The 24,171-nt window shown below is 36.5% G+C and overlaps 4 protein-coding genes across 8 annotated transcripts in view; 2 read left to right on the top strand and 2 right to left on the bottom strand.

Moving 5' to 3' along the window:
- LOC106136883 (prolactin regulatory element-binding protein) overlaps positions 1–2,821 on the bottom strand; it is a 199,624-nt gene extending 196,803 nt beyond the window's left edge. For all 4 annotated transcript variants that reach the window (XR_009657578.1, XR_009657577.1, XM_060954758.1 and 1 more), the window contains exons 1-3: positions 2,489–2,821; positions 1,996–2,348; positions 513–651 (exon numbers count right to left, since the gene is read on the bottom strand). Coding sequence is in view for 2 of the 4 variants with exons in the window: in XM_060954758.1 (XP_060810741.1) it covers positions 513–651; positions 1,996–2,348; positions 2,489–2,623 (627 nt within the window). In the remaining 2 variants the exon portion in view is untranslated. The remainder of the gene's footprint in view (positions 1–512; positions 652–1,995; positions 2,349–2,488) is intronic.
- Positions 2,822–3,286: 465 nt separating this feature from the next.
- On the bottom strand, positions 3,287–12,111 carry LOC106136881 (uncharacterized). The gene is made up of 10 exons (XM_060945987.1): positions 11,705–12,111; positions 11,156–11,360; positions 10,679–10,815; positions 9,261–9,378; positions 8,678–8,789; positions 7,967–8,199; positions 6,799–6,913; positions 6,277–6,560; positions 5,386–5,601; positions 3,287–4,781 (listed from the first exon to the last, which is right to left on the bottom strand). The coding sequence occupies exons 1-10, from the start codon at positions 11,965–11,967 to the stop codon at positions 4,620–4,622; spliced, it is 1,845 nt and encodes a 614-aa protein (XP_060801970.1). The 5' UTR covers positions 11,968–12,111; the 3' UTR covers positions 3,287–4,619.
- Positions 12,112–12,480: 369 nt separating this feature from the next.
- On the top strand, positions 12,481–17,063 carry LOC106136882 (type II inositol 1,4,5-trisphosphate 5-phosphatase). The gene has a single exon (XM_013337546.2). It carries the CDS (start codon positions 12,572–12,574, stop codon positions 15,128–15,130), a length of 2,559 nt encoding a protein of 852 aa, XP_013193000.2. The 5' UTR covers positions 12,481–12,571; the 3' UTR covers positions 15,131–17,063.
- A 1,160-nt stretch (positions 17,064–18,223) lies between these two features.
- LOC106136863 (stathmin) overlaps positions 18,224–24,171 on the top strand; it is a 34,682-nt gene continuing 28,734 nt past the window's right edge. For both annotated transcript variants that reach the window (XM_060954842.1, XM_013337523.2), the window contains exon 1: positions 18,224–18,519. In XM_060954842.1, the coding sequence (XP_060810825.1) occupies positions 18,501–18,519 (19 nt within the window). In that variant the 5' untranslated portion in view covers positions 18,224–18,500. The remainder of the gene's footprint in view (positions 18,520–24,171) is intronic.

Genomic DNA, 24,171 nt, shown 5'->3' with positions numbered 1-24,171 from the left:
TTGATTTAAATATATTTGGTTTCTTTGTAATATCTTAATTGCACATAAATATACACAGTTACAAGAAACAGTACATACCTAGTTATAAAAGAAATGAATCACTTGTTCTTGTCCAATTTACTAAAATAAGTCTGAAAATTTTACTGAGGCTTCCAAAGCCACACTGTATATACAGCTTGACTGAAACCGCTATACGCCACCAGGTTGCGACCAACCTATCTATACTAATATTATAAAGCTGAAGAGTTTGTTTGTTTGAACGTGCTAATCTCAGGAACTACTGGTTCGAATTGGATAATTCACTTTTCCATTTATCGAGGAAAGCTTTAGGCTATATAGCATCACGCTTCAACTATTAGGACCGAAGATATAATGGAAAATGTGAAAAAAAAACGGGGAAAATTATTCACCCTTGAATGATGCCATAAAATAACTATTCCACGCCGACGAAATTGCGGGCACAGCTAGTAGGCAATATAGTCATACACATAATAAGAAGCAACATATCGCACCTCTTTACTGTGTCCCTCCAGTACGAACAGGAGCTCCATGCGCGGGAAACTCCACAGTCTCACTTTGGTGTCCATACCGCCCGTGGCCATCAGCTGTCCGTTGTGACTGATCCGCACTATTCGCTGGAGAGGATCATTGCTGAAATTGAATGTATTTTTATAATGTTAACAACATGCTTCTCTTCCCTTACATACATAAAATCACGCCTTTTTCCCGGAGAGGTAGGCAGAGATTACATCTTTCCACTTGTCACTATCTCTGCATACTTCCTTCGCTTCGACCACATTCATAACTTTCTTCATACAAGCTCTGCGGTTTGGAGTCTGGTTAATATGGTCTCTTCCCATACACATTTTAAAAGCCAATAAAGGGAATTTGTCAAAAGGAATTCAAAAGGCAGTTAATCAGTTTGGATTCCTTCTTTTAAGTGATGTGCTAGTAACGTGTCATTATCTGAATCTCAATTCCATCATGAAGCAATCTAACAGAATGTGGTCTTCAAGTTTTTGATACTGTTGTCTCTAACTGGTAAGGATGAAAGGTGTGATATATGTACATATGTATTAATTAACACAGCTTTAGTAAAAGTCTAACCTGACTACCCCCACTTGTTATTTCACCTTTCTTAATTATAAATGCCATTGAACTTTTGGTGATTCTGCCAATACTACAATTTAAAGGGACACATTTTTAATTGTACAGAATGCCACTTCATGCACTAATCCAATAAATATTACAACAGCACCAGTGGTATTGCTGCTTTTATTGTGCAAACAACTATCGCTGTTCCGGTTTCTCATTGCAATAGAAAGCGAGACAATGGTAGTTTGTCAAGTGATAAAAACTATGTCACACTTGCCATGTTACGGGAGCAGGGATGGACAGTTAGCCATGATATGAAGTCTGGCAGCCGACACAAACTGTGTCAATTCATTTCACAGAATGAATTTATTGCTAGTATGATACAATTTTAAAAACTAGTTGCTTGGAATACACTCACAAGCCTTAGTTATTCATTTGATTTCATAAACTGCATTAATTACATGAACTGGTACACATAATTTAGTTGCATTGCATAAAGGTTAGGGAAATAGAAATGTAGGACAGATGGTTGTAATGATTATAGTAGAAAGTAACGTTTGTAGACATGATATTTGACACAGAGTAACAAATTTGTCACAGTCAAAACAATCAGAAAGTTAAAAGACTAAAAACCATACTGCACTTGAAACTGTAGGTAATGTGCAGTTGTCTTGCATTGAATATAGTTATCTACATGTATGTATATCCCTAGCAGGGTAGACAGAGCCAACAAACTTGAAAAAATCAATAAGCTATGTTCAGCTGTTTGGCTTAATAATAGAATTGAGATTCAAATAGTGACTGGTTGTTAGCCCATCGCCTAAAAGAAGAGTCTCAAGTTTATAAGCATTGGTAAACATTTTAAACAAATGTAAGGATTAAGATCAAATGAGCAATTACCCAAAATCAGTCTGTACACTATCCATAGGCCTTATCTCAAATGATATCCTCTTCTCTGTAGTGTTACTATTGCTGTCTGTCCTCGAAATATTATCATTCTCAGAAACCGTGCGTCTTCTTCGCCTTACAAGCCCATTCTCAGCCCGGAAGCTGCCTCGACGCATCTCTGCCGGGTCAACCATGCGGATGTTCACCTTGTACAGCTGGCAGTGGCTCTCCTGCCCTGCCGTCAGGTACGTACGGTTCTGGCTGTTGTTCACAGAGCACGTCATAACCACGTTAGGACCCGTCTCGTGCCGCATCACCTCTTCGGCGACAAACCTTGTTCCATTATGAGATATTTCGAATATTTCCTATAATAATAAAAAAAACCAACGATGAACACAAGAAATTGTTGATCTCAAAAAACTTTTCTATGATTTCAATGTGGGTATTTTCCAGATTTACTGACAATATTTATTTGTTTCTTTGCATTAATGTAAAGTATACTCACAAATCCATTGGCGACGCCAGTGTTTGATGCTCCTCCACCTCCAGCAACCAAAACATGACGATTTGTCAGCGTTTGTAATGTATACAGTGGAAAATCCACTCGGGCTAGTAGCCCGTCGCATCTGTTCCGGGACATTCTCACTTATAACATCTAAAATAACTATGTAATAAGCTTTAACACTGCAATAGGCACTATCTAAGAGACCTGTGGGACCACATGTGTTTATTTTTATATATATATTTATTAAAAATTTGTTGTATTTATGGCTAAAAACAAGATTAATTCACATTTTAAACTCTCAACAATTCCAAGTTCCAACATGACAAACACAAGTCAAAATGACATTTGCGTTATTGTGTTGCCATTCTTGCCACAAATTTTTCATTTTTTTTATTTTATCTGTAGCGGGTATTAGGTTAAATTTAAGATTAATCAAATTTATAATTCCCTCATTTTATTTAGGAGGCAATGCGTACGTAACAAGCATGAAGTCTTAAGCAACAATTATTTGTCAGTTTTTTTGGTTCCATTGATGCATCCGTTGTGTAGGTATCAAGAAGAATTATTGTTATGCATTCATGTGTTATTTTATTCAGGGCATGTCACGGATTTCAGCCGAGTGCATGGACTTTTTGGTTTGACTCTTTCTCCCCGGACTACCAAATGCCTTTCCTATCATATAATCCATGGCATTACGGTGGAGATATCACAAAAAACCATGTCATGATACAAGTTAACTCGTAGAGCAGTATGTTATATATTACAAAAATAAAACTATGTAGATTTATCTTACACGCATTTAATTATATCATACAATTCTGCGTTAATTACTTATATTCTATATAATAAGGTTAATGATCACAACATTAGTAATCACGCCAAACAATGCTACAATATTATCACTTTCTTTTAGCCCTCAAGTACAGTGGGCCACATGTAGGTATATCAAAATAGGTCATCTTTAAGTTTTTCAGAATCTGACATTTTGATGTCCGAATAAAACGCGTATTCCACTTGAATAAATAAGGCATCTTAAATTATTCATTAGAATAATTAATCAGAAAAGTGAAATAGCATTTAGCAAACATGTGAGCCACTGTAAATTGATGTGAGCCAATGTAAATTGAACACAATTGTCATTTCAAAATTGCATTAGTAAGTAGGTATTTAAAAAAAAATATAATTCGGTTGCATATTGATAAATATCCTACGTTTTATAATGCGACACATGTAAAATATTATATTAAAAAAGGGCAGATAAGTATAATTTATCATCATTATCAACGACATGCTTTCTACCTTTTTGACCACGATCAAACAGTGAAAGTCAACTACGTCCAGTAGTCTGACCTCCGTGACCTAGTTAACAAGCCTCACCCAGGTTGGAAAATGGTTAAAACACTAAGCAAAAATACAGTACAATCAACAATCAAGTTAACTCTTCTTTCGATTTCTATAAAAATAATTCAAAATTTAAATATGTATTTGGCATTTAATGGATTAACAGTCAAAGATATTTAAGTTACTATCAATAAACATGTAACACTCAACGGTCTAGAAGCAAATAGAAGTTTTGAAAAATGCCTATATTATCAGTCAGAATTCGGTCATCAGTCATTTGTAAATATTTGAATGGTATTATTTTATCATAACAAAAATGACGATTGGCTATTCTAGATCCACATCTAAAAGCCTATAAATAAATTAAGTTTACTATTATTATTAATTTGCACTATTAACCAAATTTATGTGACTTGAAATTATAATCATCTTGATATGGTAGATGTTATGTTTCGTAACTTGGTACACTTTTTCTGTGGCTTTCTGTACTTAAAAAACAACGCACTCTTGACACGATTGACTAGTTTATAATCTGTTAAAAACAATAAAATGCATTACTCTTATAAGTTTCATATTCTTAAACGAAGGTAAGAATCAAATAGGTACATACTAAATTCATATTTATAGGTAGTTTTAAAACCTCGTCTCGGGTTTTTTTCATAACACTGGCAGTTAACATAACTGTTGCCAGACTAGAAAAACAAACACGCATAAAGACCGGCTACACACGTGGCTATCTAAAAAGCGTCATAGACAACTATGATAGCACGATTGGCGCCAAAACCGTCTGCTAGTACGTGAAAATAATGGACCGAATGAGTCCGTCACGGACCGAATCGCTGCTCTGGCCGATGCCGAAGTTGAAGAAGACCGATTCTATTTCCACTTGGTGCGCGCATGTACCCATCGGGTACCAGCCGACTTTGTTGAATACTATACCTACTTTGTACACCTGAGGGACGAAACATAAATATACTTTAGCTTAATTACTTAATACTTTTATTTTTATATAGGTTTTGTTTGAGTATTTATTTTCTGATTCGTACACATACATACATATAAGTAATCACGTCTTTGTCCCTTAATTCAATTGGCTAACTGGTTTTGCGATGGAATTGAGAGCCAAATAGTGATAGGTTGCTAGTCCATCGCCTAAAAGAAGAATTCCAAGTTTTTCAGCCTTTCCCTTGATCGACTTTCACAATCTGCACAGAAAGAGAAGCAGCTGGCACTCAATTTTTCTTCTCTACCAGACCAGCGTGAATGCTGAACGTGAACGCTTGCATCATTCCTCCCTTTTCAATGTAGTTACAAAATAGAACACTTACTTTTATTGCCCAATTTCAATAAGCATATCATCTTGCATATTAATGTCCTTCAGCAATTAAATATTGTTCTTTTTTCAAACGTACATTTGACATTATTTTTTTAAAACGTCGCTATATTTTATTAACACAGTAATTTCAAACAAACAGCCAATCTATCTGTCATCACTATTCACTTTTGTTCTTTTTTCAAATTACCTTTAAAAAACCTTGCCTATCAATCATAAATACCTTGTTCCTCTGTATATAAACGGGCCGGTTGAACATGATGTCCAGCAGATGCCTGTAGGGCACGCGGTTGGTGTAGTGCGTGTAGGTGAGGCGGGCGCCGTCCGCGTCCAGCAGGTGCGCGTACAGCAGCTCGGAGTAGCCGGTGTTGGCGGGCGCGCCCAGGGCGCCGCCGCCCAGGCACAGCGCGCTGCCGTCGCTCGGCGCCTGAGTGGGCACCTGCGAACGATTATAGAGTCCGTCATAGACAAAGCTAAGCGATTGACATCAATTTATATATTTTCAAAATTAACATCAGACGGGGCTAGTTGTTAGTTTTATTAAGCAACACTAAATAGTTTTGTAATATTTAATGATAGGAAGGTGATTTAACAATGCCCATTGATAATCATTATTTCATTGAATTTTAATAGTAAACCCACAATATGGCAATGTATTATTTCTGATATTTTTAACAGACTTACTTGACAGTTACAATTACATTTTGATAGAATTAAAAAAACAAAACGAAACAACAAATCAACAAAAAAGAAATCCCGATCAGGATAAGTCCGCCATTGTACACATTCTTCTAAATCGAATTACATTTTTATATTTTGTTTTTATACATATATACCTACATGTTCATAAACAAACAAAAAAATGAACATAGACTGTTCTATTGTTGTTATATTTATTTTTATGTGCAATAAATTTTTTCAAACGTTTATTTGCCAACTATGAGTCATACATATAATACAGGTGGTACCTATGTATAATTTTGTTCGTATCATAGCAACTCGGTGAGTATTGCAAATGTAGTCAATTACAATTATAATAACTCATAATTATTTTACTTATATAAAACAATTTTGAATAAAGAGTTTGTAAAACAAACAAACAAAAAAAACTCACCTGCACACCGAGCAAACAGATATTCTTATCCACCATAAAGGTCACGGAGCAATCCAAAACACTCGTGTTCAAACAATCTGTGTGCTGCACCAGACCCCGCTGGCAGTACAGCTTCCTGTCGGGCGCGTGGCGGCCGCACGGCGCGTCCGGGCCGACGTGTTGGGCGACCAGTTGGCCGAGCGGTTGGCCGAGCTGTTGGCCGAGCTGTTGGCCGAGCGGTTGGCCGAGCGGTACGGGCGGCTGGTCGACGGCGCTGTTGGGCATGCGCACGCCCGAGTACGGCGCTGGAATTTCAATTAATTCATTTCATAATTGATTGAAATACCGAAAATGATACTTTATTTTATAACTAGCTGTACCCGCGACTTCGTCCGCGTGGAATAGTTATCAAAGAAGCCCTCAAGAATGAAAAATTAATAGGGTGAGATTAATTCAGTGTAAAATATGAAATTGTAAATCGTGTGTAGCAAATCAAATAAATGAATTATCTATCTATAAAATGGTTTTAAATTTGGAACTAACCGTCTAGTCGCGCGGGGCGGCCGTGCGGCAGCGGGTGCGCAGCGCGGGACACCTCCGCGCCGAACACCTGCTCCAGCAGCACGGGGCTGGGCGTGTCCACCGTCAGTGTCGCCATCTGGTACACGATACAAAATTTATAAAATTCAAAATTTTTATTCATTACTAACTGTTGCCCGCGACCTCGTCCGCGTAATTTTCGAGTTGAATCTTAATCATACAGACAGACAAAAAATGTAAAAAAAAAATCTCTATCCATTTCAGGCAAAATATCCTATCCCTTAGTCGCCTTTCACTTATATTTATATGTTATAGGTATAACATACATACATACATATGGTCACGTTCAGCTGTTTGCGGCTTAATGATAGAATTGAGATTCAAATAGTGACAGGTTGCTAGCCCATCGCTTAAAAAAAAGGATCGCAATTTTCTAAGCCTTAGTCGCCTTCTACGACATCCATGGGTAAGTGATGTGTGTGTGACTAATAAAAGGCTAAAGCCTATGTTAAATAGTTGAATCTTTGGAAACAAATTGTTCTTCCTAACTATAGTCCCGGAAGCATTCTCACCACCATGGATCCTTGACCCTGGATCTTGGACCAAGGACCATGGAGTCTTTTCAAGACTGTTGGCTCTGACTACACCACAAGAGATATAGACGTGACCATATATATACAGGGTGACTTTTAATTCAACTGCATAAATTTAACTGTTAAGTGTACTCATCTAAAGCATATTTAAAAACGTTAAAAGAAAAATATCGGTTCATATTTCAGAAAGTACGAAAAGAAATAAAAGTATCAAAACCCACGATCCTAAATACGTCATATCACCCCGGCCGGCGGAAAAGCGACGCGTATGGTTCAGAGGTCAATGACACAATTCATTCAGCTGAGCGATCTCGACAACTCTGTACTTGATCTTGATACTAGAAAAATAATTTATTTTTCAGACATTTATTTACATGATTAGTTTTAATTTCTTTTTGTAGTATTGGTCTTTAATAAAACGTGTGAAGTAGTTTTTGAGGGATTTTTAAATGTGCAAATGATTACGTTTAATTTAAATAAAAATAGGCTCAAACAGCTCAGAAGCATGGGTATAGTCTATGTTTAAAAGGATGCAGTTGTTTTAAATGTCACCCTGTATAGTATGCATATCAACTCACACTTGAGGATCCAGCACTGCCAATCAGCTGTTTCCTCGGCACTCGGCACGTTGAGAAGCCACTGGGCATCGGCACATCAGAACAGCTGGACAGTATGTTCATGAGGACCGCGAAGGCCTCGGACTCCGTTAGGAGCGAAGACCGAGCTGGACCCTCGGCGAATTGTTGGGGTGTCAAAGTCAGAAAACGAATCTTCTCTATTGCGCCGCGTATTGTCTTGTCTTTTGTTGTATCTGGTAATAAAACTTCATTGTTACAATATAAATATGAAAAACGTTTAACGACACTGATGTTTGGTGCCGTGTGGTTCCCGCCAGTGCCGTTACACCAATAAAAAAAATAAAAAAGGACCACTCCTTCTCTTTTCCATGGACGTCGTAAAAGGCGACTAAGGGATAGGCTTACAGTAAACTTGGGATTCTTCTTTTAGGCGATGAGCTAGCAGCCTGTCACTATTTTTTGTGGCCAGCAGTTACACTTAAAAATATATTTTACAAAACTATAGGCTAACTTGAAGCTGTGGATACATTTATTGGCCTTCCACATATGATTAGTGACCTGGTTATAGAGCTTCAATTATCAAAAGACACAACAAGCCTTGGAACACATAAAGCAGATTCTTTAATAATTATCTCAAATTTGCTTTCACTGCCACGTTTCCTTCAATGAATATTAAAAAGATAAATTTAAATTTAAAATAACAATTTATACCAGTCTTATTAGGTTTGTCATCGGAAGGTCCGGGTACGGGCGTCTCCCCCGCCTTGCAGGGCTCCGCCGGCGCCTCGGGGCTGTTCTCAGGGCTACTTTCAACATTCACTACCTAAAACAATATTTTAAAGAGAGATTGCAAGAGTAATTAAAGTCAAATAACACAACTTTTAGTCTCATACGTTAGTGTTGGGACCAACACGCCTCTATGCACCGCCAGGGAAGCTTTAAGAAAAAAGTTGATACATACATATTTATAATCACGTCTATATCCATTGCGTGCCGTGTGGTTCCCGGCACCAATACAAAAAAGAATAGGACCACACCATCTCTTTCCCATGGATATCGTAAAAGGCGACTAAGGGATAGGCTTACAAACTTGGGATTCTTTTTAGGCGACAGGCTAGCAACCTGTCACTATTTGAATCTCAATTCTATCATTAAGCCAAATAGCTGAACGTGGCCATTCAGTCTTTTCAAGACGTTGATATACATAGACGTGACCATATGTATGTATGTATTTTTTTTATTTTTCGATTTGATTGTTTTATTTTGACAATTGTTAATTTTAAAATTTAATTACCTTTTCTGTTGAAGTTGAAGGTGCAGGGCTCTTCGCTCTCTTCTCAGATGGCGGCCCGTTTTCTACCACAGGACTAACACTCCTGTCTCCGTGCCTCCTATTCTGCGCTTTGGCGTACCTTCGTGTACAATGTAAATTATAATTTTTATTTAAACAAAGTACATACATACATACATACATAAACTCACGCCTCTTTCCCGGAGGGGTAGGCAGAGACTACCTCTTTCCACTTGCCACGATCCCTGCATACTTCCTTTGCTTCATCCACATTCATAACTCTCTTCATGCAAGCTCGGCGGTTTCGGGCACTTTTGACCTGACCCTTCACCAGGACGTCCTTAATTTGATCAAGATATGTTCGTCTAGGTCTTCCCACCCCGACCTTTCCCTCCACACTCTCCTTGTATATCTGCTTAGTCAACCTGTTTTCATTCATCCTCTCCACATGACCGAACCATCTCAACATACCCTATCTATTCCTGTAACTACATCTTCTTTCACATCACAACATTCCCTTATCACGCTGTTCCTTATCCGGTCACTCAATTTCACACCCAACATACTCCTTAACGCTCTCATTTCCACTGCATTTATTCTGCTTTCGTGCTTCTTTTGCCATACCCAACTTTCACTCCCATACATTAATGTCGGGACCAACACGCCCCTGTGCACAGCCAGTCGAGCCTTTTTGGATAGTTTCTGACTGCTCATAAAGGCATGCAAAGCTCCATTCACCATGTTCCCCGCGTTCACTCTCCTTTCAATATCACTATCACACTTGCCATCTGATGTAAACTTTGATCCTAGATATACAAACTCTTTCACTTGCTCAACTTTTTCTCCTCCAATCAAAATATTACATGCTGTCATTTCTTTCTCCATTTCAAAAACCAGTGTTTTAGTTTTACTTACGTTCACTTTCATTCCTTTCTCTTTCAAAGCTTCATGCATACAGTTTACCATCTCCTGTAACTCCTCCGCTGATGACGCCAGTATAACCTGATCGTCGGCATAGAGCAGACATTTGACAAGTAATTCATTCATCCTTAATCCACTTTCAGACTCTTTCAAATCTGTCAAACAACTATCCATAAATAGGTTGAACAGCCACGGTGACGCAACACTGTTTTCACAAGTGTTTTTTAAATATTTATATTACACTAGCTGTTGCCCACGACTTTTGGCGTACGTTCAGTATAAAATCTGACCCCCTGTATTGACTCTTTTGCATATTTTTTTATAAACAAAAATGTCTTCCACCACGCCCTTTTGCGTGTCGCTTCGATTATGTGGGAAATTCCACCAAATAAATGTAGCCCATGTCACTCCCAAAGTATATTCTATTTGTGTTTTTTTTTTATTAAATTAATTTGATAATTTATAGTAAAATTTTTTTTTTTAAATGAAACAATTTGTACCTGACGGCTGCCTCGAACAAATCCAATTCGCTGTCCACATTCAAATGGTCTAGAGAGAACACCGCTATCACCGTGTTTAACTCCACTTCCTCAAAACTACTGTCGGTGAGGACCTCCTTTGTGTTCGTGCTGATAATCTGTAATTTTAGAAAGTATGTTTGAATACCACTAACCGACCAACTTTCATGAAGAGAGTTATGAGGGGGAAAACAGGGCTAACAGCCTCAAAAAGACTGAAAGGCCATGTTGAGCATAGCTTTATGAAGGAATTGAGAGTCAAATAGTAACAAGATGTTAGCCCAATGCCAGTCCAGCCTACAAGAGGAAACCCCATGTTTATAATCCTTAGTCGCCTTTTACGACATACATGGAAAAGAGATGGAGTGGTAAAAAAACACCAGACACAACAGGTAGATAGAACTAACAATCTTGAATAGAAAGAAAGGCCACATTCAGCTAGATTTAGGATTTACCTACCTGCATACATTTCTCCATAAGTACATTTTCCTCAAACAGCCTAGCAAACTCGTACGCCCGACAGGCATTCTTCGGGTACAGATCTGACCAGAGGTAACGTGTGCACTCCTTGACTAGATGTGGCAGCATGTACTTCTTGGCTCCATAGCAGAGCTCGCAAGCCTTGTCGAACGAGCTGATGTTTATGTTCTCGGTGTATATGTATCTATAATGAAAAATCAAATTCAAATTGTTACAATTTTGATTAGCATTTTCTATGAGTATGTTTGTGTGAGTTTGAGTAGCATTTTTATGTATATTATTGAATTATTGAATAGGTGGGAATTGTTCTAATTTACTTAGTCCAAAGCTACATGGCAAGTTATATTTAGTATGCAAGTTTTATAAAAATTTTAAAGTAACACCACACCATGGATATTATATTACAAATTATATAAGTGTTATTGTGTTATTATTATTAACTTCATCAGCACTTTTTTGCTACTATTATGTAGGTATGCATCTTTTTTTAACTATTCTGTTACAGTAAAAGTCTATTTCTTTACTTACTGAAGCAATGCCTTAAAAGCATCAGGCTGGACATCCAAAATAGGTATAGGATCATTCCTCTCAGCCATGCCTCCAAAGAACATTGCTTCAAAGACAGGCGACGCCATCGCCAGTATGAGCTTGTGGCCTGCGATGCGGACCTGGTTGGGCTCGGTGCCCACCAGAAACGTACAGTCTGACCACTGTCCCGACTGAAGGAGGTAAGCACCCCTTTGCTTCATTTTCACACATTCCAATTGCCAGTCATTCGGTGCACCCGCCATCCTGATTAATGTATTAAAAACACTATATTCTGCTAAATAAGTTTAGTTGGATGCTTTTGCTTTATTATCGACGGCTCGACGTAATTTAAACAAGAACAAGCAGCAGCAGACCGCAGCTGTTGTTTTGATTTGACGTGAATGTTTACGAAGTTAGCTAGAAGTCATGCCTGTTGCCTTTTTTGGTTTTTAATTTTTTTGCACAAACGATCCTCTTAAACTACCGGAAATTTTACGTTTAGAAAGACATTGAATATAATTTTTGTAGAAATGAAAAGATGAAAATGAAACCTAAATCTATAGAAGAGACTAATTCTTTTTGTGTATCACCCAATAACTACATATTATATATAGATAGTTAATTTCTAACTATTTTAAATATATATAAATCAAATACAATTTCATTTCATCGTTATCAACTAAAAATATATTTTCGTTCTGAAATTAACTTGTCTTCTCAATAAATACCTCCATACATTTGACATTTGTTGTTGTCATTACAAAGTTACAAACAAACAAACGTCAAATTTTGTAGATGATGTCGGAAATACGTCAAAGTGTTAATCGATTCAATTAAATGTACTTTATTTAGAGCTAATAAAGCAAAATGAATCAGGAAGATATTAAAAATGTAGTCCAGGAAAAATTCCTATCAAGTGAAAAAGTTACGGCTTTCCTGTGCGATGCTAAGTTACATTGTGAGACTGTGAAGAAAGATAGGATCCTGGTTATCGTGGAGTATGGAGACGAAAAAGCAGTATTTTGTTTGTTCACATCATGTCACCCACCTAAATCCTTCACCGACTTATCTATAGAAGTAGTTTTACCCATCGATAACACCTTCAAATGTGAAATCGATAACAAGCCATCAGACCCAGAGGCGGTCTTGTACCTGAACTTACAATCCCGTAATTCTAAATTTAAGTTTGAAATTGATATGACTCCGCGTGTAGACAACTTTGTTGACGATTTATTTAGAGGTATAGAAGCGGTGAGTAAAATGCCAACACAACCAGAGTTTGTATGGCTGAAAAAGTATAGTGGTAAAAATGAGGAAGATGCAGTGGCCCAGATGGTTTTACCGCGAAGTGGTGTCGCTCATACACAAGGCGCTGCTCCCGTAGCAATCAGAGAGAGCCTCATCAAAAGGAAGATGAGTGACAAAGAGCTTGACTACACATTCACTAAGAAGTTTACAGTTTTCTGTGGTACATGGAATGTTAATGACAAATCCCCAGTGATCCCATTAGAGGGATGGTTAAATGTAGACAAGGAACCACCAGACATATACGCAGTTGGTTTTCAAGAGCTTGACTTGTCGAAAGAGACTTTTCTCTTTGATCAGACATTCAGGGAAGATGAATGGTACAATGCAGTTGTCAACTATGTGGGTAAGAGGGCCAAATATGTTAAGGTAGAGAAAGTAAGACTTGTTGGTATGATGCTAATTGTGCTCATCAAGCAGAAACACATGTCCCACGTCCGTAACATAGTCTGTGACACTGTAGGGACGGGCATAATGGGGAAAATGGGTAACAAAGGAGGAGTTTCCATCAGGTTTGACTTGCACAGCACATCTATGTGTTTTGTGAACTCCCACTTAGCTGCCCATGTGGAGGAGTTTGAAAGGAGAAACCAAGATTTCCGAGATATCTGCAATAGGACAAGATTCTTGCAACCTAATCAACAATCCAAAGGAATAAAAGACCATGACCAAATATACTGGCTGGGAGACCTGAACTATCGCATAACTGAACTGGACCCCACTACTGTTAAGAAAATGGTGAATGATAGCAATTTTGGAGCAGTTCTCGAGTGGGACCAGCTCAAGCAACAGCATAAGAACAACTTTGTATTTGCCGGCTATTCTGAGGGGACCATCACATTCAAACCCACCTATAAATATGATCCAGGTACTGACAACTGGGATTCCAGTGAAAAGAACAGAGCTCCAGCGTGGTGTGACAGGATATTTTGGAGAGGTGATGGTATCACACAGCTGGATTACAGGAGCCACCCAGCCCTGAATATAAGTGACCACAAACCAGTTTCAGCTATATTCAGATCAACTGTCAAAGTTATTGATGAAGAAAAGTATAGGAAAGTGTATGAAGATGTCATCAAACAGCTAGATAAAATGGAAAATGAACTGATACCACAAGTGAAAGTTGATGTCACTGAAATAGATTTCGGAACGGTGCGTTACTTAGAACTGCAAGTGAGGACTATCACTATAAAGAATATAGGCAAGCTGCCTGTCGAGTTTGAGTTTATAAAGAAACTAGACGAAACCAGCTTCTGTAAAGAATGGCTTATTGTGGAACCGTATAAAAAATGCATTTGTGCTGAAGAATCATGTGAAATTCAGCTAAAAGTACTCATAAATAAGACGTCGGCATGTAAGATTAATGCCGGCATTGACAAATTGTATGACATTTTAGTTTTACACTTATATGGTGGCAAAGATATATTTATTACAATATACGGTACATACCAGAGGAGTTGTTTTGGTTGTTCTATTGAGGTGTTAGTTAACTTGAACATGCCTATAAGAGAAGTTGCTGTTGGTAAACTAATTGAGCTAGAGAACAAAAGGGATCAAACTGTGTCTAATCAATCAACTTACTCCATTCCTAAAGAGATTTGGTTTCTGGTTGACCACATCTATTTACATGGGTTGAAGGAACCAAATTTATTTGAACAACCCGGATTACATTCGGAAGTTTTACAAATAAGGGACTGGCTGGACACGGGCTCAGTTGAACCAATTCCGGGTAGCATCCACTCTGTCGCAGAAGCTTTACTTCTCCTACTGGAGAGCACGGCAGACCCTATAATACCTTATAATCTCCAATCGGTATGCCTAAGGGCTTCATCAAACTACCTGCAATGCAAACAGATAGTAATGGAGTTACCAGAGTTCAGGAAAAATGTATTCTTGTATTTGTGTGAGTTTCTGCAAGAAGCATTGCAACACAGCGCCGAAAATGGACTAGACGCGAAGACATTGTCCACGTTGTTTGGCGAGATATTCCTTAGGGACAACCCCAATCAAGTACAAGAGCCCCAAACGAGGATCAACAAGCAAGTGATAGACAAGAAAAAGGCACAATTTGTTCATCACTTCTTAATTAATGACCACAGCGACTTAATTTTTACAAGATAAAAAAGCACTTTATTAATTGTTATTTTTTGTTAATTTATTTTATGGAATATTCGTTTTTTCTGGGGAAGGGAAGTAGTAAGTCTCTAATAATTCTAATACTCAATATTTTCCATTAGTAGATATCTTAAATTATTTTGTAATATTTTTATTACCTTAAGATTTTTTGTATTATAATAATTACCATTGTTATTTTCTTGTCCCACAATAATACTATATATAGTTTGTGTCTATATTAGACATCACTATTATTGTGACCTATAAAACTTCCAAACGAAAACCTTTATAATAACGATATAAAGTAGTAATAATTGTACCACTAGATATAAACCTAGTGGTTATATCTAAACAATGTTTTAGACAAAAACATGTATTTTTAAACAAGTATAGTCGCTTTCTAGCCAATCTATGTGATACACATAGTATTGTGTATTGTCCAAATATACCTAAAAAAAACTTAAATTATGTGATTTGTATACTAGCAAGAACTTGGAAACCGTATACTAACAAGAAATTATATTCTCCAAAGGTGCCGTAACTGTACTAAAGAGTATACTCTTAATTACTTACATTCATACATTTAATTTTTTTCTATTTATATGTTTTACGAAACCAATTTAAATAATATTTGTCTTAAAAAAAAAATAATAACAACATTTAGTTAAAGAAAAACAGGAAATAATAAATGTTATGAAAATTATGTAATAATATTTAGTGAAGTACATGTATTATACCATGTATACGGTATATATATTATGCAACTGGATATCTAATCGTGGTATGATACAATATGGGTTAGGTTCCCAGCAAAGGTTAGACGAGTGTAGCTTCGTGTAATAACCAATCCAGGGTCTTGGTCACTGCTGCACCCCGGAAAGGTGAGGATCCCATTGAGACTCACGCCAGGAATTTGTTTGTTGAAAAGTTTGCACGAACTAAGAATAGGAACCAAATATCACAAAATTCCTAAATATTGTTGGACTACAGATCTGACTTAGATAAATAATTTATTTCATTATTTCTATTTGTAACATTATTTGTGTAAGTCACACCATTTTCATTAGTTTATAGTACCCCGTAGTAGTTTTAAATTTGAGGGTAAACTAATTTTTACTTGAGAACATGATGCTCTCCAAAAGAGACAACGAATATGACTAATTTTGTAATAAATATGATTATTAAATTGTATTGGTGTATTTCCTATCTAAGGATATTAGCTTCGTTTTGTAAAATTTACAAAAGATTTTATATACGTGATCATTTATTAATTTAAATTATAGACATTGTTATGAACAATACCCGGAATATAAGTTGAACAAAAATGGTGGACTGCGCCTGCGCACATGCTTTTACTAGCCTATATAGTCTATAAAACCTAGTCGCTATAATCCCAGTGAATTGTAATTGCATTGCGCTTAGCCCAATTTATGTCCAGGGCACTGCACGTCTCATCTCACGATGTATACATTGTCACTTCGTTGTTTATTTTAATGATAAGGCTGATTTCAGAATGAAGCCGTCAAGACGCGCCGTTGACCAGCGCGTTCGAAACGACAGTATTATCGCGTTTCGTTGCAAAGTTTTTTCGATTAAATAATTTCGGCTGTCATGGCATTAAAGCACGGGTTCCCGATCATCCATAATCATTATAATTTGGTGTATGGGAGCCAACTTAAAGAGTTATACATTTCTAGTTTTTATTATTTATTTTTGTAGGCAGTGGCAACAGAAAAACACCATGCGAAAATTCCAACTGTCTAGTTATCATGATTAATAAGATACGTTGATAGACAGATTTTACCCTTTGGATACGGAACCCTAAAACTAACTTAACATTAAACTACCCTTTTTAAGTACCTATGTTCTTTAATAAATATTTTATGTTTATCAAAGCAGTCTGGAATTTTATTGTAAATAATTTTTATTTAATTTTACACATGCATACCTCCATTCATTACAAAAACCACGAACATTTGTTATTAATTTATTAAAGTGTAAGTTACATAACCCATTATTTTTGTTTTTTTCTATAACATACACTAAAACTAAACATACATGTAATCACGTCTATATCCCTTGCGGGGTAGACGGAGCCAACAGTCTGCCAGGCCACATTTAGATGTGTGGCTTTATGATGGAGTTTTAATTCAAATAGTGACAGGTTGCCAGCTTATCGCTACAAGAAGAATCTCTAGATTATATAGCCATTCCCTTTATGGTCTTTAACGAAATCTATGGGAAAGATATGGAGTGGTTCTACCCTAAAGTGCCGTTTTAACATGCTAGAAGCATAAATACTTTTAGAAAAGAGCAGCTTAATTATTTTTTTTTAAAGTATGCAATAGGAATGCGAATTTAGAGGTAGTTTTTGAGGTCAAGGTCTCCTATGACTACTTACAAAACATTTTTTAATATTTAATTGATGTAAAGAATCACATTTTCCTACTACCTACCTGTCTGAGGAAGTAAAAGTTCAATAATGTTAGAGCATGAACGGAAATTCTATTTTACCTATCTAGTATATTACTAAAAACTTTTGGCGATATACCTGAGCCCATTCTATCCCTGATTTCATCAATCTACTATACTCGTAGTGCTGACCGCCACAACCTTACAAATGAAACATTCGGCCAGTATCTTGAATAAATTAAGTTTCCTTGCACTCTACGATTTGATGCTGCTGGTTTCCCCACAATGGGCTTCAGTTAACAATTAAACTTAGTAATGCACATATAATGTAATTCAATCTCAGATACTTTCCATTACCACGCGAGCAGTAATGCTCTTTTCTTTAATTAACTATTATTAATTTATTTTATGATTTTAAAACTTAAAACAATACATATTTTTTATTGTTTTAAAAGTTTTAAATTAAAAGTGTTGTAAGTTGTTTCATACAAGCATTTTATTAAGTTCTGCTTCGGAACGAAATAAATTGTAGTTAAGCTAAGTTCGGAACGAACCATAGATCATAGGTAGATTTTCAAAACGTTGAGCGGTAATTTTGATTTAGACCAATCGTTGCGCTGCATTCACTTAACAGCTGTCAAGTCAAACCCAATCAACAGGCAACAATCAAAAATAAAATAAACAAAAACAACAGTTGCTAGCTTACTGAAGATATTGTTCTCGTCTTTTTTCATGTCGCAGTTTGACTCTTCTTCCGTCCATAATAATATCGTATTCGGTTAATTTGAATTTACACTCGACAAGAACTGTCTTTCTTTGTTGAGCGTTTATAACAATTTTAATATTTCGTTTGCATCCTCTTGCAACAGACGCGAGTTTCAAAAGTTACCTCGGCGAAGTTCTTTCTTTGTTTTCACTAAACTCAAAACTTTTTTTTTAAATTTGGGACACTTTATTTGCGACGATGGAGATCGAAACCAAATGTAAGTAGAGTTTTGATTATTATCACTTATTTGAATAGGTATTTCAGAATTTAGAAAATGGTGTCAAACTTGATTGAAACTATTCATGTCCTCAACACAAAAGAAAGAACCACTTGCTTGGAATATTTTGCGTTTCTACCTGCTTTATGAATATGATTTTTTATTTCTAACAGCATTTTTACTATGCAGGTAATTATGAAATATATAATATTGAAATTGTTTAAAATTACCTGATTCTCAGAAATTAATATTCCTATGTAGGTATATTATCGATAATTATTCCAAGGTTTGTCTATAAAATACATATTTTAAACTTTTATTTTTATAAAGGTAACTATCTAATTTTATATATGTATTTTTATATCAACTTACAATGAATATGGATTCCAATGAAGATTGTAAAGACTGAATACCTAATACTTACTTTAAAAGTTTTTAGTCTTCAATAAAAGTACTTTGGTAGGGAGAAAGTATTTTTTGGACTTAATCCAAAGTTGACCAAAATTAATCATATTTTCAATAATATTGTTTTATATTTTCATATTATCCAAAATTACATACAATTTGCTTATAACTACCTACATACTTAATAACAATTTAAAAAAATAAACACACTATGTACTTGCCTGTGAAATAAGAACAATTTTAGTAAATAAAAAGATAACTATTTTAGTTTACGCTGGCTAGAATTTACTTTTTCCTCAAATGAAGTATTATTGAATTTTTATTAAAAATATATTATTCATACCTACGTTAAATACATATTATCACATCTCTATATCCCTTGCAGGGTAGGTAGTTTGTGCCACCCACTTATCTTTGTATGCAAATTATAAAAGCCAATTAAAGGAAATGTTCAAATCATTGGATTCCTCTTTTAAACACAAGATTTCACTATCTGAATCTCGATCCCATCATTAGCGGTACAGCTGAATGTGGCTTTTCAGACTGTTGGCTCTTTCCACTCTTGGTAGTTTATTTAAAGTTTTTTTTTTATGTTGACAAATTGCTTAGTATCAAAGGTACCTACTGAAAACCCAAAAATAGAAATTCTTTAAAACCAACTGTTTATTTTTCTGGAATAATAAACAAAAAAATGAAAGTAGATAAGAGGAGAGAAATAATTAAATATTACATACTAAAAATGTAAAATATATTTCTTCATATCATTTGGATAATGTTATATAGAAAATGTTATGAACATTGGGGAAACATGGAAGTTGCCCGCGACTTCGTCAGCTCTAAATCTATAAATTTTAACTTTTTTATGTTATTCCAATGTTACTATCACTGCAAAATGTCTAATTGGACTGTTAAACTAATCCAATTAGTAATAGTACCTGGGCGACTGGTGTTTTTTGTTAACTGTTACATAGTATAAATTAAGTACCTATATCATTTTCCTGAAAAAAAAAATATAATTGGTAGATAATCATTTATGATAATTTGGAAAAAAATAATTTTCCCAGACGTAGGAATCAGTTAGATCGATTTTTTGATGCTTTTTTTCTTTTAATTTCTACGGGAGAGAAGCCTCGCGGAATAACAAGCTAACCGGCATAGCTAAAACAGAAACACGAACCTACACGTCTGTAAAATACTGGCCCAATAAATCATTGACGACCGTTAAACAAGTTCCAATTTTAAATAACGGATAAAAAGTTTCTTGCGTGTGTCATCTTAAAACGGTTGAACTCTCGTCTTGAGCAAGGTCGGTCACTGCAACCGCCATCGCATGATGAGTCATGTGTTCCCGCGCACCAACGTTCTATATTTGAATTTATTGAATAACTGGTAATTCGCCACGAACTTAGACCTCGCGAACACTTTTTTTTTTATTGTGAATATTTCAAAAATTATACCGATTGTTGCCTTACGATATTGAAAATTCTATTGCTAGATACAAACATTATGACATAATCTTTTAATTTTCATCAGAATCAAACCAGCAGCGGTTCGAAAATTATCGCGTTACAAACATATGTACCTACATACATATAAAGAATATATTTTGAAGATAATATTTGCTGTAGCTTATTCTCGTTGTCTATAACAAGACCTAATCTAATCTAGGACGTTCAATCTCGTTCTGCCTGTGTTCATAATATAAACGATGATTGTGTTCTCTGTACAATAGGTACTGTTTATATGTTTAATCAAGCATTAAATTTGTAACCCGCCCATCAATTGTGCATAAATAAACCTACATGAATACAAACATATAATCGCGTCTTTATCTCTTACGGGGTAGACATAGTCAACAATCAAAATGGAATTGAGATTCGTATAGGTACAGATTGCAAGCCCATCATCTAAAAAAGAATCCGAAGTTTATTGCTGTTAGGTACTCAGCAACTCTCTCTCATCTTGGCCTGTTCCCAGTTGCACCCTCTGCAGATTTTAAGCCTCGAGGCATGGGATCCGCTTTCCTACTTCTCTCTTTCTACTTCCGGTCTACCGATTCAGTTCTAAGACCACTTAGTTATTAGGTATGCTAAGTTTATTATTAACCTACATAAAGTTACAAATTTCTTATTGTTTTCTACATACATCTAATATTTACATAGTTACATACTTCACTACATAGTATAAAACAAAGTCGCTATTTTAATCTGTTTGTCTGTATGCTTAAATCTTTAAAATTATGCAACGGATTTTGATGCGGTTTTTTGTAACAGGTAGAGTGATTCAAGAGGAAGGTTTTTATGTATAATAACATTTATAATTTGGCACCCGTGCGAAGCTGATGCGGGTCGCTAGTTAAAAAATTAAATTGCCTTATTCAGGAACATTTCAGAACAAATTACCCCAAAATCTTATTACGCGTTTAAATTCATCGCCTTATTTAGTGCAAAATTAAATCGACGCTAACAGATCCCGAACAATCGCGAACTCAGAACCTGCGGCTTAATTAAAAATGTTAGAAGCGGGTAAAGTAGACATTAAAGTAACAACTACTATCAGTTGATTAGTGCCAATAAGATCCATACAAAACGGACGTACTTAATTATATTTTGCAAAATCACATTTAGGTACACAAGGATGTTGATGTGCCGTGCGGCACCAATAGGAAAAAGAATAGGACAACTCCATCTCTTTTCCCTGGTGTCGTAAAAGGCGACTAAGGGATAACCTTACTATAAACTTGGAATTCTTTTTTTTAAGCGACAGGTTAGCAACCTGTCACTATTTTAATCTCAATTCTAACATTAAGCCAAGCAGCCGAACGTGGCCTATTAGTATTTTTAAAACTGTCGGCTCCGTCTACCCCGCAATATGTATAAACGTGATTATATGTATGTATGTTGATGTTGAGTTTTCCAGTGAAGCATTATGTGAGTAAAAGATATATTTTTTTTAAACTTAAGAAAAGACTTTGCTATCTACTTCAATTACATTAAGGCGATTATCACACGGCACCGCGCACCGCCGCGGAGGGCGGTGGCGGTAACGCGGATTTCGCAGCGGTGCACCGCGCGGTAAGGCGGTTTACGCGCCTGTACGCGCGGATGGATTTAACGCGGTTTTGACCAGTTTTATTGCAGACGCTGGCAAGAATGGACGCTGAAGTGGTGGCAGCAATCTGGCTTTTATGGCGCAGAAAGAAAAAAATAAGAAGATACTGGGTACATCCATTTTTACGAAGCAGAACTCTAAATGGGTCATTCATGTTATTCTATAAAAGTTTGAGAAAATACGAAGATAAATTTTTTAATTATACGCGAATGTCCTCTTCTTCATTTGATAGCAGAGCGACTTTGAATCTCTGAAATAAACTTTTCGACATCGAAATCCATTTTTAAATTGCGACACGTCTTGCTTCCACGATGTTCCGCGCGGTTATGCGGTGCCACGTGTGTGAGGTGCCGCCCCTCCGCGCTGCCGTCCGCGCGGAGAGGCGGTGGCGGCGAGAGCACCGCTCGACCGCGCGGTCGGGCGGTGAACATGTGTTTAGTATCAACGGATTTAGTAGAGGCTTATGCGACATGAGATCCGCTTCACCGCCTGCCGCGGCGGTGCGCGGTGCCGTGTGATAATCGCCTAAAAAGTGGTTCAGTATCCGTCACTATTTAACACACCCTATACATAGATATTTGAACAAATTCGCGCCGATCTTATAATTAAACTGGGTAATGGAATCCTACAATTGCCCCCTTAATGGGCCGTTTGCAGGTGTCTCTTATTTGTCGAGGAAAAGGTTTAATTGAATACTTTCGCGAATTTAAAAGCTTTGTGCTAATTGTTTGCTCCGTAGTCGTATTTATAGTCCTATTACTATTTTTTAATGATCTACAATCGTCATCTTGTTTTAATATGTAAAAAACCAGTTGTCTCTTTATTTGGACACTCTTCAGATTCAGGTCACACTGTGAAGAGACAAGTCTAAAATATTTTAGTACAATAAATTTATTTTCAAAATTGGATACAAGGTATCACTTATTGACGTCACATCACTTAAATCGAATTATAACTAAGTACTACCGCTTCGCTTCGCATGTGTAGAAGATGCGGCGGAACAAACTACACTGCAGTATTTTATCACCGGACGTCAATTAACAAATATAGATTCTTACTCTGAAATCTAAATCGTGGACGAATTTGCATGACGAAATGTGCATTCGCACATTGTCCTTATACTGCTTTACTGGCATTCTGTATTGACCTGATTCAGATCTAGCTTTAAGATAACAATGCTGGAATCCCACGCGTTAGCACTAATTACATCGACCATTGTCCTGCCTCGTAGACAAAGACATTTCTACAAACGGAAGAAATTGGGAGATAAGAGCCGCTATTGCGTCGCGCACATTATTATAATTTATTTTAGCCCCATTCACCAGTTGGGTGACAAAGACAAGTGTTATCACAACTACGTATATCATTAACAAAGCTATCGCGCTCGCAATCTCATCAAAAACATAATCGTGTTGACATGAATCATTTCTATGATTCGCTGGTAAAAGTAGCACAGTTTCATGTCAAAAGGCTAGCGAACTTTTTAATAATCTTGCCGGCATATTCTGTTTTTTTTTCATGTTTTATATAATGTGATATATTGTCCACTAAATACTTCGTTACCCGAAATCAATTCGTTTGAATGAACAGTCCTCCTCTTCCTCCTGGCTTTAGTCCCGGGTGCATCCTCACCTCTCAGGAGAAGAGATATTGGATCTATGGTTACACATCCAGTTGCCTGAATACTTAAGTGTAAGATACATTTGTGTGATGCTAATAAACTTTTATTCATTCATTCAATGTGCAGGCTTTTGCTCATCGTAAGTAAAATCGGTATTCAAACTAACGTACGTTAGCACCCTACGGTACGGTACATAACTTTGTCCGATGTGGGATTTGAACCTGTGCCTTTCTGCGCATCACGCATTTTAACCAGGAACCTTACCGATTCGATCACCAAAGCCAAAAACCAAAGCTCATTTGAATGAACAGTGTTTACCGTTAATAAAACTTGCGCACACAATATGTCAAGCATATGACTAAACTGAAACTTTCACGATGATCGATCATTCTAATTGCACGTCGTATGTCGGTATTTATACAATTGCAATCGAAATAACTGAGCCTGTCCTCCTACGCTGCTTTCTATGGAGTACGGTGCTAACCGGCTTGAGCTGAACGAAAGCTTCCCCAGAA

The sequence above is a fragment of the Amyelois transitella genome, chromosome 2 (assembly GCF_032362555.1).
Source record: "Amyelois transitella isolate CPQ chromosome 2, ilAmyTran1.1, whole genome shotgun sequence".
Classification (NCBI taxonomy): domain Eukaryota; kingdom Metazoa; phylum Arthropoda; class Insecta; order Lepidoptera; family Pyralidae; genus Amyelois; species Amyelois transitella.
The sequence above is the reverse complement of the archived record's forward strand: the minus strand, read 5'-3'. Positions and strand labels throughout refer to the sequence as shown.

Coding starts and splice junctions, on each gene's coding strand:
- LOC106136882 (XM_013337546.2), top strand. CDS start 12,572: ATGAATCAGGAAGATATTAAAAATGTAGTCCAGGAAAAATTCCTATCA.
- LOC106136881 (XM_060945987.1), bottom strand. CDS start 11,967: ATGGCGGGTGCACCGAATGACTGGCAATTGGAATGTGTGAAAATGAAG. Junction 8,200..8,677: donor TGACAAACCTAATAAGACTG/GTATAAATTGTT, acceptor TTTTATTACCAG/ATACAACAAAAGACAAGACA. Junction 4,782..5,385: donor TTTATATACAGAGGAACAAG/GTATTTATGATT, acceptor TTCGTCCCTCAG/GTGTACAAAGTAGGTATAGT.